The sequence below is a fragment of the Prionailurus bengalensis genome, chromosome C1 (assembly GCF_016509475.1).
Source record: "Prionailurus bengalensis isolate Pbe53 chromosome C1, Fcat_Pben_1.1_paternal_pri, whole genome shotgun sequence".
In the NCBI taxonomy this organism is placed as follows: domain Eukaryota; kingdom Metazoa; phylum Chordata; class Mammalia; order Carnivora; family Felidae; genus Prionailurus; species Prionailurus bengalensis.
In genome coordinates this window covers 201918770-201933067 of record NC_057345.1, presented here as the reverse complement: position 1 = coordinate 201933067, position 14298 = coordinate 201918770, and the positions used below count along the sequence as shown (strand labels likewise).

Sequence of the window (14298 nt, the reverse complement as noted above, 5' to 3'; positions counted from 1 at the left end):
TCTGCTTTTGTAGATAAAGTGTTACTGGAACACAGCCATGACAACTGTCTGCCTGCTTGCCACAATGACAAAATCAAGTAGATGGGAGACCACATAGCCCACAAAGCCTAAAATACTTACTATCTGGCCCTTTACAAAAAAAGTTTACCAACCTCTGCCAAGTTCAGAGTCTAAACCGTTCCTAAGAGTGACTATTACTCTGACTCTTTCAATTAAAGCTTGTATTTAGGGGTCTTTACTTTCCTTCCAAGTGTGCTGGTTCCAGACCCCTATATAACGGACAGGGAAATCTCTCCTTCCAGTCAGAGCCATTACCCCAAGTGGGAAAAGTTACTTGGGACCTACAAGAAACGAAAGGAAATTAATTTCAATGGTTTTGCTTTTTGAAAGAATTTAGCCTCACCCGATTTTAAAATTAAGAGGGAAGAAAAAGAAGCTCCTTTATTTAAGAGAGAAACAGAAGGGGCGCCTGGGTGGCGCAGTCGGTTAAGCGTCCGACTTCAGCCAGGTCACGATCTCGCGGTCTGTGAGTTCGAGCCCCGCGTCAGGCTCTGGGCTGATGGCTCAGAGCCTGGAGCCTGTTTCCGATTCTGTGTCTCCCTCTCTCTCTGCCCCTCCCCCGTTCATGCTCTGTCTCTCTCTGTCCCAAAAATAAATAAACATTGAAAAAAAAAAAAAAAGAGAGAAACAGAAAAAGAATAAACCAGAGGTACAAACAAAACAGATAATTCTGGGGGTGGGAGAGAAACAAGTTAAACACCAAAGATGACAGACCTAGACGTCACTGGTGGAGGAATTATCAGCAATCTACTAATCACAGCCTGCTGTCCTATGGGTTGAGGCTTTCGAGATGGCCTTCCCTTTTATCATTGTCCTTTGAAAAATCTAATTAGAAGAGTAACTCCTGTCTGCGGATCTTCTGTTGCTCTTCGTCCTTTCCCTTCTCACGGGCACCTTGGGAGTCACAGTAACCCACCAAGGGGCTAACTGTCTTCAGGAACCTGGTAAAGGGAACCAAACAAGAAACTGGGTGTATTTCATTTCTACCCAGTCGTACTGGAAATTCTAAGGTTGTTGGTTCTGTGTGCCACATGGTCACGTCTTTTCTTAATATCCTCACGAGGTACTCCAAGTCTTCTGCCACTTCATCAAATGGCTACCATTGTAAGTACTGATCTCAAGATGGAGGGCTGAGCCATCTGACTGCTACCTTAAATTGCTCTGTAGTCTCAACATATTTAAATCCATTTCCATCTCTCACTAAATGTACGTACCAGTTATTTCTGGAAACCGTTTGCGTGAACAGAATCACCATGATAAGAAATTAGGTAAGGTTGATGGCTTTAATATAAAAGAGACTTCCCCTACTGACAGAGAAATACATTTTATGCCTCCAAATTAAATCTGCACATGCTGATTTGTGCACACTTCAGGAGACTGAGCACTCCGTGTGCTTTCAGAAACCATTTTTATTTTAATCCTGGTGACCGCCGGTGCTCAAATACCTGATGGAAGCTAAGAAAAGGATGACGACCCGGCCGGTGTGAAATGTGGTGCTTTGTAAGCATTATGTTCTCCCAGCCGTTCAAGAGGAAAAAGCAACCTCCACTCGGTCTCCCACCAGCTACTGCCTCCGTGGTCCTACGCTGCTGGTTCAGCCAAGTGGGTAAGTTTCTGAGACAGCCCCCCAAGTCACTAATGTCCTTTCCAGGTGCTGGAAGATGACAGGAATGTGCTGTCTGGCTTCATGAGTCATCTAGAAATCGTTTCTGTAAAATTGCTCTTCGGCAGAATGCTACTGAGCCACAGAGCAGAGAGATGTTAGTGTTTTCAAATAGCAGCTGACAAGACAAGATCAGTGAGGGGGATGCAGAGCCCTTCTGGACTGTGACAGCCGGGCGAAAACAAAAGGCCTTATGCCAATTTCACTGTGGGCGAAAGGCCTCAAGTCACTTAGAAAAGAGGGAGAAGGAAAGCTCTTAGATTCACCGTTATCTGGAGAAAATAACTGTCACCATGTCATCAATAAGCATTCATGCACTCAGGAGGTCTTACTGTCATTTCTTAATGAGTTTCAAATGCACACGCTCAGTAGCTCAGGGCCAGGAACCTAACTTCACACAGGAGGAACGAGGGCTGGGGGTGGAGGAGAGGCCCAGGTCTGCAGTCTGTCAACAAAATGGGAGCTAAACTGGAGTATTCTGAAGAGCCTTGTCTCCTCAGCCTCTTATTCACGGTGCTGGCATCTACATTTCCAAACAGGTCATGCTACAACCTCAAGATCACCAGCCTGGTCTGACTTCTGTCACTGGCCTGATTGTAAGCCTACAACGCTCCCAATGAGGAAGACAACTGTTTCCTCCTTTCTCTGGGTCCAAGATTTTTGCAATCTATGAAATGTGTAGAATCAGTCTTCTCTTCCACCAGTCGCTGTAATGACAAGATAGCATGTAACACAGCAATCTGAGCCCTAACACTAGAATTCTTAAGATCTGCAGAATTATTAACGTGAAATGCAAAATTTCACGTGTGGCCAGGATGTGCATTTTTCTGGGTGAAGAATCCATCGTGTTCCTCAGGTATTTCAAAGAGTCTATGGCACACACAAGATTTGGAACCATTATATAATGTTACAGGAGTCACGAGACATGGTTTTCCATTACATTCCTCCGCTAAGGCCGTACATTTCCTGCTTCGTGTTGGTCCGTAAAAGTCAAAGCCTTTATAGCTAACATAATTATATGCCTTCCTGCGGTTGAAAAACAAAGGGGCAAGAGGGAAACACTCACTCCTACTGCTTATCAAAAATTTAGCTTTGGCCAAATAGTTCCCTCTGAACCACAAGTTCCAGAAAGCCGCAGCCACAGGGCCTCAGCTCAATGTCGGTCACTGTCGTCATGTCAGCCAGTGTTTGCTGGTGCTAAATAAGGACCCCGTCACAGTCACACTTAACCTTGGGTTTGCTGCAAGTCCTTCCACAAGGAATCAGAAACACTTCTCTTCTATTTAACTTCTGTCAGTAGGATAGAAACAGAGTAAAGACCCCTTTTTTTCACTGAAAGGACAGAGGAGACCCAGAATGTTGAATTCTCTACCTGATGTCACCTACTCAGTCGCTTGAGGAGGAGACAGAGAGAAGAAACCCAGCTTCTCCCTCTTGCTGAAAGTCCTGGGCTGGTGGGCAAGATGGGCAATGACTCAGAGCTGCCCCCTGGATCATGTCTCTCCTGGCCTGACTGGGACCAGCACTGGCTCGAAGGCCCAGCAAGTCCTCAGGGGGCCAAGCAGGAGGAACCTAAGTGGCGCCAGCCACAGACCCACTGCAGGACTGTGCAGCTTGGAAGATGGGTGACAGATGGGCGTTCCAGGGCAGGCTGAGCTATGCCCATGTCCCCCCTTTCTCAGGGACACTAGAATTTACTGCCCGACCCATGCAAAGCACAGAGAGGAAAAATGGTAAGCCCAACTGGCTTCTCCTTCTTATACTGATAGCTGTACACACATCCCTTCCCTTAGTCAGTTTCCAAGGGCTTATTAAATGCTACGCGTGCTACAAAGCCCACAGCCACCTAGACCCTGCAACCTTCGTTGATCATCTGGTTCTCGTAGCAAACCGAGAGCCTTTCTTAGAGGGAATCTATAGTGGCTTCCATCTACACAAAGCAAACCCAGCTCAACTGATTCCCAAAGTCCACATCTAACACTTCTACGATAGGTGGGAAGTTGCACGGGCCTCGGGAACTTGACTAGCACGGCCGCACTCGGATGGAAGAAGAGGTCCTGTGTTTGCCCGAGCTGCCCCAAAGCCACCATCTCAGCAGACGGGGTGTGGCTGCCTGGGACCATCTTCACCTTCACATGTCCTGGGCACAAGCAGGTGAACTTACCACAGGCAGGGGATGGGGGGGTGGGGTGGTGCTCTTTAAAAATATGTTAAATTTAAGGCAGATAATTAAAGCTTAACAACAGCATGATATGAAACAAGCAAGGCAGGCATCTCACTTAATTTATTGTGCTCTTCCAAGAGAAAGCTCCACCTTCTGGTCTTGGCATCTGCAATGATAAGAAACACACAAGCCAACGTGACAGCCTGCCCTTCTGCGACGTCATTACACTTATTCGTTCATTCCCTGGTTTCATAAATCTCCAGAAAGCCAGGATGAGGTGGCTGGTCCTGTGCCCGCCAGTGGGGACACAGAGGCTAGGAGCACCTGCCCGCATGGCTTTCACAGGATTCAGGGAGGAAAGACAAACCGATGTGGCAATAATACTGCATTGTTAAGGGGGTGATAAAGGGTCCTACGGTGATACGTGACCGGGCATGGCCTGACAGGTCAGAAAGGCCCTGAATTTCCAAGATGGGGATAATTACAGTAGCTTACACTTATCCGGTGCTTACTTTAAGCCAGGCATAGTATCAAGAGGTTCACATGCACCTCACTACCCTATAAGCTGGGTACCGGGGTCAGAGTGGTCAAACACCAGTTCAAATCCCAGTTCTGCCGCTTCCTAGCTGTGTGACCTTGGGAAAATTATGTAACACCGCTGTGCCTCAGTTTCCACACCTGAAAAATGAGGACACTACAGCTCCTGCCTCACAGGATTTTCAGGAGGATTATATGAGATTTAAGTATTAAATGCTTATGAAACTGTGCCTGGCAAACAATAAGCACTCAAAAGAAAGCTAGCAACTATAAATTATTATTGTTGTTATTAGTATGATGCCATCCACTGATTGGCATAGTACACACCACACACAGTACTAACCAAGAAGGGGAGTGTCTCACTACCCAACCGTAGCTAAGTTCTTAGAGAGGCTCCCCTACCGAGCTACCTTCTGAGAAAATCATGAAAGCTACATAGTTGCAGATAAATGCCTTCTGGACAGCGGACATGAACTCTTCTCTGTATGACCAACGGAGAAAGCAAGGTGGTTAGGGAACAAGCTGCATAAACATAGTGAGTCAGGTTCTGAACAAAAAGCAAGGTGGCCCCGGTGTAATCTGACAGACCAAAGGCAGACAGGCTACTCCCGCCGTGGGAATAGTACAGGACACTCTTCGTGACAACAGCTTGACCCGGACACTGGCAGAGCAGCAAACGGGGAAGTCTGTGAATAGCAGTGACGGCCAAAAAAAAAAAAAAAAATCCACTCACGGTTTCTAGATGTCTGAGCGTGGGCAGGACTGGGTGCCAATATTTTAGCTGTTCACATTTCCAAAACAGCAGACCGTATCTATTTGGTGTGATTTCAAAGGTCACTCTTTGTGGAATACACACAGGCCTTCTGTACCGGCCTTTTAAGGGCAGCCTACTCCAAACTGAAGTCGAAAATCCAAGGGAGCCCGGAAGGCAAAGAACCCTGGCCCTCGTGTCCGTGGCTCATCTGGCCTTAGGACAGGCCCCGGCACATCTCACCCAAATCCCACTCAGCAGGCGGCCCTTGTGAGTTAAAACTCGATCCACACAAGGAATAAAACAGTAATGGCTGGCATCACCCTTCTCCGGAAGGAGCCCCAAACCCTGATGAAAGCTCACTGAGCAAGTAATTCTATAGAGGCTTCTTCCATAAGATTGCCTAAACATGATGTCTCAAAGGCATGAGGTTTCAAAGGTTTGCTTTCATACTCACCTACAGAAAAGACTAAAACTGTATCAAGGATGGGAAATATTGATCCATAACAGCCACATAAAAGCCCAAGCTGAGAATGAAACCCGGTAGTGCAGAATTCTTAAAACTAACTTCTGCCCCGTGTTCTCATGGGGCACCTTTTCAAGAGCTTCACAAAAACTAAAGCACAACTGCTCTGCTTTGGCCGGCGGTGTTCAATTCTGGCTGATTATTAGACTTTTACAAATACCAATACCCAGGCCCCACCTCGCAACAGTTAAATCAGTATCTGCAGCTGGGAACCAGGCATCAGTGTTTATTCTGGGAGCGGGGCCTGGCAATCTGTCAGGCAATCTGTCACCAAGCCCCCCAAGTGGTTTGGATGCACGCTCAAGTTGGACAACCACTGACTCCGTCTACCCCAGGGCATTTATTTTTATGGCATATGCCTATTTTTTGAGCTCTCCTAGGACAAAAATCACTTCTGAATATTCAAACAGAGAAAAACAACCTGTGTGAGAACATGGACCACCATGCATCCTGGGAATCAGGCGGAAGCCAAGTACTTGCCATAATTTCTGGAATCCATCTGCTTAAACAGTGCAGTCAGATGTTCAGAGTAGCCGATGTCTGCCTCAAAGCGGGCCCGGGAGATGAGCACGCATCGCCCTTTGACAAAGGCAAGGGAGGGAGCTGAAGGCAGGCAGGCCTGGACTACACCACCAGCAGAGGGCAACTCCCTGCTGTCCTCGGCCTCTTCCAAAGGCTGCAGGGTGACGGAGGGGAGGCTCTGGGCTGCTTTCACTGCGGAAGAAAAGGACGTATGTGACAAGGTGGATGACTTTCACAGCACCCTGGGGGTGCTCGGACAGGCAAAGGAGAAGGGCAGGGATGGGACTCGAGAAAAAGCTTGGTTAGATTAGGAAGGCTTGCGAGCGTGCTTTCACTGGGGCGTTGGGAACTGCAGGGTTACTGAATGGAACTTCTGCTCCTTAAGTGTTCAAATTAAAAAACGCACAAATGAACAGGGGGAGGAGGGATCTCACCAAGATGTGTGACCTTATTAGAGAACTTCTGTTGCTGTGTCACAGAAGCCACTGAGGTCAACACCCAGAAATCGTGCCCTTCACCTGACCCCCAGGTCACTGCTCTGCTACCGCTTGGAGAACCAGGGAAAGAGACACAGAACCATCAGTCCAAAAACGCAGTTGCAAGCCTTATTTTATCTGTTACGGATGCATCTTATAGATTAACAGATTTGACTATATAAAACTAAACTGTCGAAAAAACCAAATGGAATTGAAAGGCACAACTACCAAATAAAGATTTTTGCAAGAAATGTGAGTAGAGCTCACTAACGAACTCAAAAGAGGGGAGAAATGACTAACATCTGGAGAAGTGTTCGATGTCACATATAATCAGAGAAATAAAAAGCCATTTTTACTCATCAAATTTGCAAGATTAAAAAAAAAAAAGAGCGCCTGGGTGGCTCAGAAGGTTGACCATCTGACTCTTGATTTCAGCTCAGGTCATGATCTCGCAATTTGTGGTTCAAGCCCTGCATCCGGCTCCACACTGTTCGGGATTCTTTCTCTCTCTCTCTCTCTCTCTCTCTCTCTCTCTGCCCCTCCCCGGCTCTCGTGCTCTCTCTCTCAAAATAAATAAACTTAAAAAAACACACAAACAGATATCTGCATTGCTAGTTGGGAATAAAACCTTTTGGAAAACAGTTTGGTATTATCTAGGAAGAGTCCTAAACACTGATAATGATTCCACTTCCAGGAATCTATCCAAACTGACAACTGAAAATACAGAGATTAACGGATACAGGTTATTTCTTACAGCTTTAACACTGGAAAAACCCAGAGCGGATACAAATGAAATAAAAAGGAAATGATTTAAGCAACTTGTGACACATTTATACCACGGAATGTTATACGACCATTAATTGTTTTTAGTAAGAAATTTTAGAAAAGACAGACATACAAAAAGCCAATATTAAGTTTAACCAAATGAAATCATTTTTTTAGAGGTCAGAGTGGTCCGGTAATGGACACCTGCCTCTTTATAGCTCAGAGTTAGTGGTTAACGTTCACCGTTAATACAAAAATAAAGTGTGTACATTTTAACGCCTAGAAAAAAGGCTGGAAGGCACAGAACCAAAATGCTAATAGTGGTTAACTGAGTGGGGAGACTATGGGGGAATAGTTGTTCCTTGCACGATGATATACTTTCTACACGTTCTATGACGCAGATGTGGCAGGGTTAAAAAGACAAAATCCACAGGTCCGCCTAGAGCAAGTCGGCAGCAAGACCAACAGTCTTTACACACGACACTGATAAAAAGCATAAGCCACTGTGAAGACACATCATAAACCTATCTGAAAAATAAAGACCAAGGGCAGATGGTGGCTGTCCTCGTGCTGAGCACCGCGTAACACAGAGCTGCTGAGTCACCATGCTGTATACCTGAAACTGACGTAACGCTGTGTGTCAACTGTACTTCAACAGAGAGGAAAAAGAGCAAGGATGAACACACAAGTCCACGGTCACTGCGCGAGTGTTCAAGGGCTATCTCAGCAGACAGCGGGTCAATTGGGCAAAACACTGGTAAGGATGTAGAGAGGAACGAAGTTATTCATAAGCAGTAAAAGTCATCTAAAAGCAATAGGGAGAATTTTGTGCCCAATAGTCCGTTTCTTTTTTAAGCTTATTTATTTATTTTGAGAGAGACAGTGTGCAGGACAGGGGCCGAGAGAGGGGGAGAGAGAGAATCCGAAACAGGCTCCAGGCTCAGCTGTCAGCACAGAGCCCGATGCAGGGCTCGATCCCACAAACTGCGAGATCATGACCTGAGCCGAAGCGGGATTCTCAATCAACTGAGCCACCCAGGTGCCACCCAATAACCAGTTTTTAAAAAAGATGTGGGGCGTTACAAAAAGCAACCATATCACACGGAAAACCGAAATGAATTTGCAAAAGCAGAAGTCATCCAAGTCACCATGTGTTGTGAGAAAGGAGTAAAAAGACAGTAAAACAAACCCATGACAGTGGAACTCACTGATCTAAACTGAGCAAAAATGAGAAAACCAGGTGTTGAAACCTGCAATCTTAACCCAGAGTACTGGCTCTCCCCCTCCCAAGACCTAACAAATGGATTAAAATAACAGTAGAAGTGAGCCCTCCCCCCAAAAAACATCACCAGCAGCTACCAAAGAAAGGGATATCACCTGACGCCATACATTTAAAGAGGTGGGACTCCAAAGAGAGACACAGGAAGTTCTGCAGGGGGCCGTCCCATCACCCCTCACGCCCAGAAACGACTGGTGGCTCCAGACAATTCTACCTCAATGCCCCAAACCCACAGAGAAGTGACCTTGACAGGCCTCACCTTTTCCCTATTTGAGCCAGGTGGGGAAAAAGGGAGCATAGAAATGGCTGAGAAAAGAGAGGACGAAAATGGGAGACCAGAACCTCCAGGCTGACGCATAGACAGAGATGTAGGCTCCAGGCACCAAGGTGATGAAAACCTTGGTGTAAGAGTCAATAAAATGTGAGAAGACAGAGTGGGGCATCTGGGGACTCTGACAATGGGCCAGGCTGGGTTAACGGTATCCGCTGGAGCCTGAGCGCTCAGGTTAACTAGCCACATAGCGTTGTGAGGATGGGTGCTGTTTGCCGAGCCGTTACTCTCGGGGCAGCCAGCTTCCTGTCGTAGCTGGAGCCAGCACTCCAGTGGGAACGTGCACTCTGAAGTCAGACTGTGTGGGTCTGAATCCCAGTTGTGCAACTCACTGGCTGTGTGATCCTATTTTAGTTACTTATCCTCTCTGGGTCTCAGTTTTCCCAGATATCTGTAAAACGGTTGTTATGAGAAACAGAAGACGCGGCGTATACAGGCATACCTCGTTTTATTGCTCTTTGCTTTACTGTACTTCGCAAATATCGTTTTTAGAAGTTGAAGCTTTGTGGCGACCCCGCATCGAGCAAAGGTGTCAGCGCCATTGTTCCAACAGTAATTTGCTCACTCCCTCTTTGTCACGTTTTGGGAATTCTTGCAATATTTCAAACTCTTTCATTATTATTATATTTGTTATAGGGATTTGTGACCAGTGATTACAACTTGCTGAAAGCTCAGATGATAATTACCATTTTTTAGCAACAAAGTATTTTTTTACACTGACTCATTTATTTTGAGAGAGAGAGGGAGAGCAAGCACACAAGCCGGGGAAGAGAGGGAGGGAGAGAGAGAATCCCAAGCAGACTCCAAGCAGCCAGCATACAGCCCAACATGGGGCTCGATCTCACTAACTGTGAGATCATGACCTGAGCCGAAATCAAGGGTCTGATAGATGCTGAAGTGATTGAGCCACCAGGTGCCCAGCAATAAAGTATTTTTTAATTAAGGTTTGTACTTAGACTTTGTCTTTAGACATGCCACTACATACTTAACAGACTGTGGTATGGTGTAAACATAACTTTTATATGCACTGGGAAACCAAAACCTTCGCCTGAGTCACTTTATTGTGACATTTGCTTTACTGCGGAGGTCTGGAACCAGACCTGCAAAATCTCTGAGGTATGCCTGTATAGGAAGCTTAGAAAAACCTGCTGTGTAGCAGCTCCTTTAAATGCTAGCTTTTGTTCATATGGGGACCTTCACCCGAGACTGGCCGTTAGTGAGAAGGCAGAAGAACACTGCGGGAGTGTCCTAAATGCCATCTGGACCATGAGCTGGACCACATCTGCTACTCTGGGAGCTGTTTAGTGCCAGTCTCTCCCTGCATGCCAGGCAATGACACGCCCACTTACTTAGGGCACTGTAGTCGGTCATGCTGAAGTTCCACATCTTGGTGGCAGGATCTGAAAGGAAACAGAAGTACTTGGTTTGCTCACAAGGACGTTGATGACTGTCGTTATAAGTTGTACTTAGACATTCAGTAAAAGCTTGCTTAACGAATGAATGAGTACTGAGTTCAAAACAGTTGAGTGAGAGCCCCGACCGATGTACAAAATCCCTGCAGAGGACCAAAAGCAAACACAGTGTTTCTACTCTCTATAGAGGAACTCAAGTCAGGCCCTGGCACGTTATGGCCTCACCTAAGAGGGAGAAGGACAGAGGTGGAACTAGAAGCCAAGTTCTCCGAGACCCAGTAGAGTCAGGCAGAGCACAGTGAGAAGGAGCATGCTCTCTGGGCTGCTGCAGCACCAACCACATCCTGGCTCTGCCCTTCCAGAAGAACCAATGCCAGCATGTTACTTCCCCTTACTGAGCCAGTTCTATGGCCTTTAAAATGGAAATAACATTCATCTATCGCAAAAAATGGTTGTTATGCTTAAGTGCTACAGCACAAATAAAGTACCCGGCAGGGGACCTGGCCTCTCAGTGAATATTCATCCATTCTCCATTCGGCCCTGTGGCAGCCCCCAAGTTTGACAGCTGTTTGGAGGGATGTCTATTACAAAAGGAAACATGAACAAAAACAAAAATTTTTAACAACTGGACGGACAGAATGTGCCAATGCGCTCTCTTCGTATTTATGAGAACCTGTCAGATTAAAAGAGACTCTAAAAATAGGAAGAAACATCAGAAGAACAAGACCAAAGGCTCATTACCGTAACTTCTGCTGGGCAGACTCTTAAAGACTGCAATGAGGTGTGCATTATACCCGATCTTCACCTGGAAACGATCCCCACTCCTTATGCATGTTCCCTGCTGCGAGCTCACTGCTTTGTGGAACGAGGCCCCCGATTTCTGTGGGAGCCTTCCTTCTGGCCTGGCTGTCACACTCCCTGAACCACAGCGGCTGTCAGAAATGTTCTGCCCCGAGGTGGAGGGCCTCTCTGCCTTGGCGTCTAATCCAGGGTCCCTGTGTGGCTGTCCAAAGGAAGAAGCCGGTGTCTTCTGGAAACTCTTTGCTTTGGCCAAAGGCTCACGAGCTGTGTTAGCAAAGGGTGTGGATTTGGTCTCGTGTGAAGCCTGACCTGACTGATAACACAACAGCTGTTGAGTGGGGGCCCCTGGAGGACTTTTTGCCAAGGGAGGAGAGACCCTGGTGGCAGTCATTTGACTCGGTGGGCTGTGGCTCAGGCAGGCTGTGGGCACATCTTCTTGTATCTTCCCGCTCCCCTTTGCCTGCTGTGGAGTGCTTAGATGAAAATGGTGGGGATTAGCAGGTCTTTGGTCACCAGTGGATGAACTGCTGAGATTCTGTTGTTTGAAAAGGACACCATGGCTCACCGGCTTAGGAGGCTCCCTGGGGAGATTGGGGGGCAGACCCTGCTTGGACTGGGAAGAGCTGGTGGCAATGGAGGAGCCGGAGCCTGCGTGCTGATGCTGTTCCGCTAGTAATTTCTCAGCTCTACGGGCCAGAGCCTTCTGTCGATTCTCTTCAATTTTTTTCCTCTGCTCCTCTGTGAGAGGCAAGGACATTTTAACAGGGAAATGCTTATGCAAGGATTGTCACTCTTCAATCAGAAACTTGGCAAAAGCTGAGGAAGGAAAAACAATATTGAAATAAACATCAAACATATTTGCCATGCTCCTACCTTTATGTTCACAAGCTTTTGTCCCAGGAAATGCACAAGGAGTACAATCATAGGATATGTTAAAGTTTCTTTTATAATTAAACACACACACACACACACACACACACACACACACACAGGGAGAGTGGGTAGCATACACTAAAACAAAGATCCTGACAAAAAAGCAAAAAGCAAGGTAAGATCGAATCCAAAGCTAAAATAGTAATTTTGCTGCAATATTTTTCTCCCTCTCATCTCCCCCAGCCAATGTGAGTTATCAGATCCCAAGGAAGTTATGCAGTGCAACCTAGATCTTTCAGATAATGAAAAGGGTGACACTTCAAACCAGAAGTGATCATGGATTAGACTGACATAGACCAAAACAGCCACATACCATGGTGTGACACTTGTGAACACAGACTCTGGCCAATCTGGAAGAAATAAAGAAGGAAGGCAGGATTAGCCTCATATAGACTGCACACTAAACTCACCCCCTTGAATTCAATCCTGTCATCCTTCCTGGCAAACCAATCTGCAGGTGGCCAGGTGAAAGCCACAAGTAGTTGGCCCTGGTTAGAGCAACCATGACGCTTGGAAAAATCAGCAAAAAAAAAAAAAAAAAAAAAAGTAATGCAGGCTCCTTGTACAAACTCAGATGCTACAAAAAGATGTACAGAAAAGAGTAAAATTAGTCTGTAATCTCACCACCCATCAATAAGCACTGTTAGTGGTTTAGAGTAGCTTAGAGTGATTTTTTCTATTCCTATCCGTAGGTGCATGCCACATATTCAGCAGAAACATTTATGTATTACAGAAAAAGATCATTACATACACTTTTTCATGTCCTGGTTTTCTTTTTCAATTTATTTACTTGGACATTTTTCTATGACCAATACAATCTTTTACAGTATTCTAGAACCAAGGAGCTGGACACCAATTTCTCTGGCTTGGTTCAGACCAGACCTCCATCCACGAGGGTTTACAATGACGACCTGAGGATGGAATACAGCAGCGCTGTTCCGCCTCTGAAGGGGTTTAAAGCTTTCCTTGCTGCTAAGACTCTCCTGGGCACAGCTCTGCATCACATGGAGTTTCCATGGTACCCGCAAGACCTTTCACTTCCTCTAACCACCAGCAGTTAGGAAGGATAAGGCAAAGGCTTTGTTCCCAGGTCAGAGCTGAAGCCCTCAGGCTCCCTGGGTAACACGCTCCTAACTTTCCAACCAGGGCTCTCCTGAACCCCCAAGATCTCCAGGCCCAAGCCGGGTGCGCTGACTGCCTTCACTAGCCACGGGAGGCGAGGCCAGGGGACGAAGAAACCCCACTAAACAGCCCCCAAGTCCTGAAGCCATCCCCACCCTCCCATATTCACACCCCGCCGCCCCTCGGCTGGGGCCCCCTGCTCCACCCCATTCTGTGGGCGCGCCTCCCGCCGCCGGGCAATAACAGAGCGCCACGCCCCACTCCCACCCCTATTATCTCCACTTGGATCTACCCTTCCCCGTGGCCGACTCCCTCTTCCAGGCTGGCATTTGGTCTCGTCCGCCTTCTCACCCGTAGAGGCACTGAACACGAGCCACGTTTGAGGCCTCCCCGAACCCAGGGGTTTCTCCAGATCCCTCTCGAGCTAGAGTACCCTTCCCGGTGGGCGGCTAAGAGCGGGTATTCCAGCGCTGCCAGTTCGCCCACCTTACTGCCGCGCTTGGGCCTGGAGGGTGAGAGGTCACCGCAGAACTTCGCTTCCCAGCAGGCAACGCGGCCGCAGTTACGCTTCATAAAGTGGGAGTGATGAAGTGGGTGATGGGGACCGGTGCCGCAAGGTCTTCCGGGACCTGTAGTTTGGGCCACGACCCTGGAGGGAATTAGAGGACACGCACCGACGTGGGCGGGGCGGGACTGGAGCGATGCAGCCTGGGAATTGTAGTCCTCCATGCCCACAAAGGTTTAGGCAAACACCAGGTCTTAAAGTTTCCAAAACGAGAACTTTCCGAAACTAGAAGTTCCCCAAACTAGAGTCTCGCGGTCTCAGCTTGTCTCCAGGGGAATCCCAGACAGCGGATTGATTTGGTAGCTCTTAATAAAAAGTATCCCCTGGAGCATCCATTCTAGGTGTCGATAACCTCGGAATTTAACCCCCGCCCTTTGTTCCAGCTCCTACC

The 14298-nt window shown here is 47.2% G+C and overlaps 1 protein-coding gene across 6 annotated transcripts in view; it reads right to left on the bottom strand.

The window, feature by feature from the left end:
* SMARCAL1 (SWI/SNF related, matrix associated, actin dependent regulator of chromatin, subfamily a like 1) overlaps positions 1-13970 on the bottom strand; it is a 54224-nt gene extending 40254 nt beyond the window's left edge. The window contains exons 1-6 of one of the 6 annotated variants that reach the window (XM_043577764.1): positions 13829-13970; positions 12534-12570; positions 11228-12103; positions 10424-10474; positions 6182-6415; positions 4003-4053 (exon numbers count right to left, since the gene is read on the bottom strand). In XM_043577764.1, coding sequence (XP_043433699.1) covers positions 4003-4053; positions 6182-6415; positions 10424-10474; positions 11228-12044 — 1153 coding nt within the window. In that variant the 5' untranslated portion in view covers positions 12045-12103; positions 12534-12570; positions 13829-13970. Of the gene's footprint in view, positions 1-4002; positions 4054-6181; positions 6416-10423; positions 10475-11227; positions 12104-12533; positions 12571-13634 lie in introns of all 6 variants that reach the window. The other 5 variants (XM_043577765.1, XM_043577770.1, XM_043577767.1 and 2 more) reach the window with 5 other exon arrangements.
* Between the last annotated feature and the right edge of the window lie 328 nt (positions 13971-14298).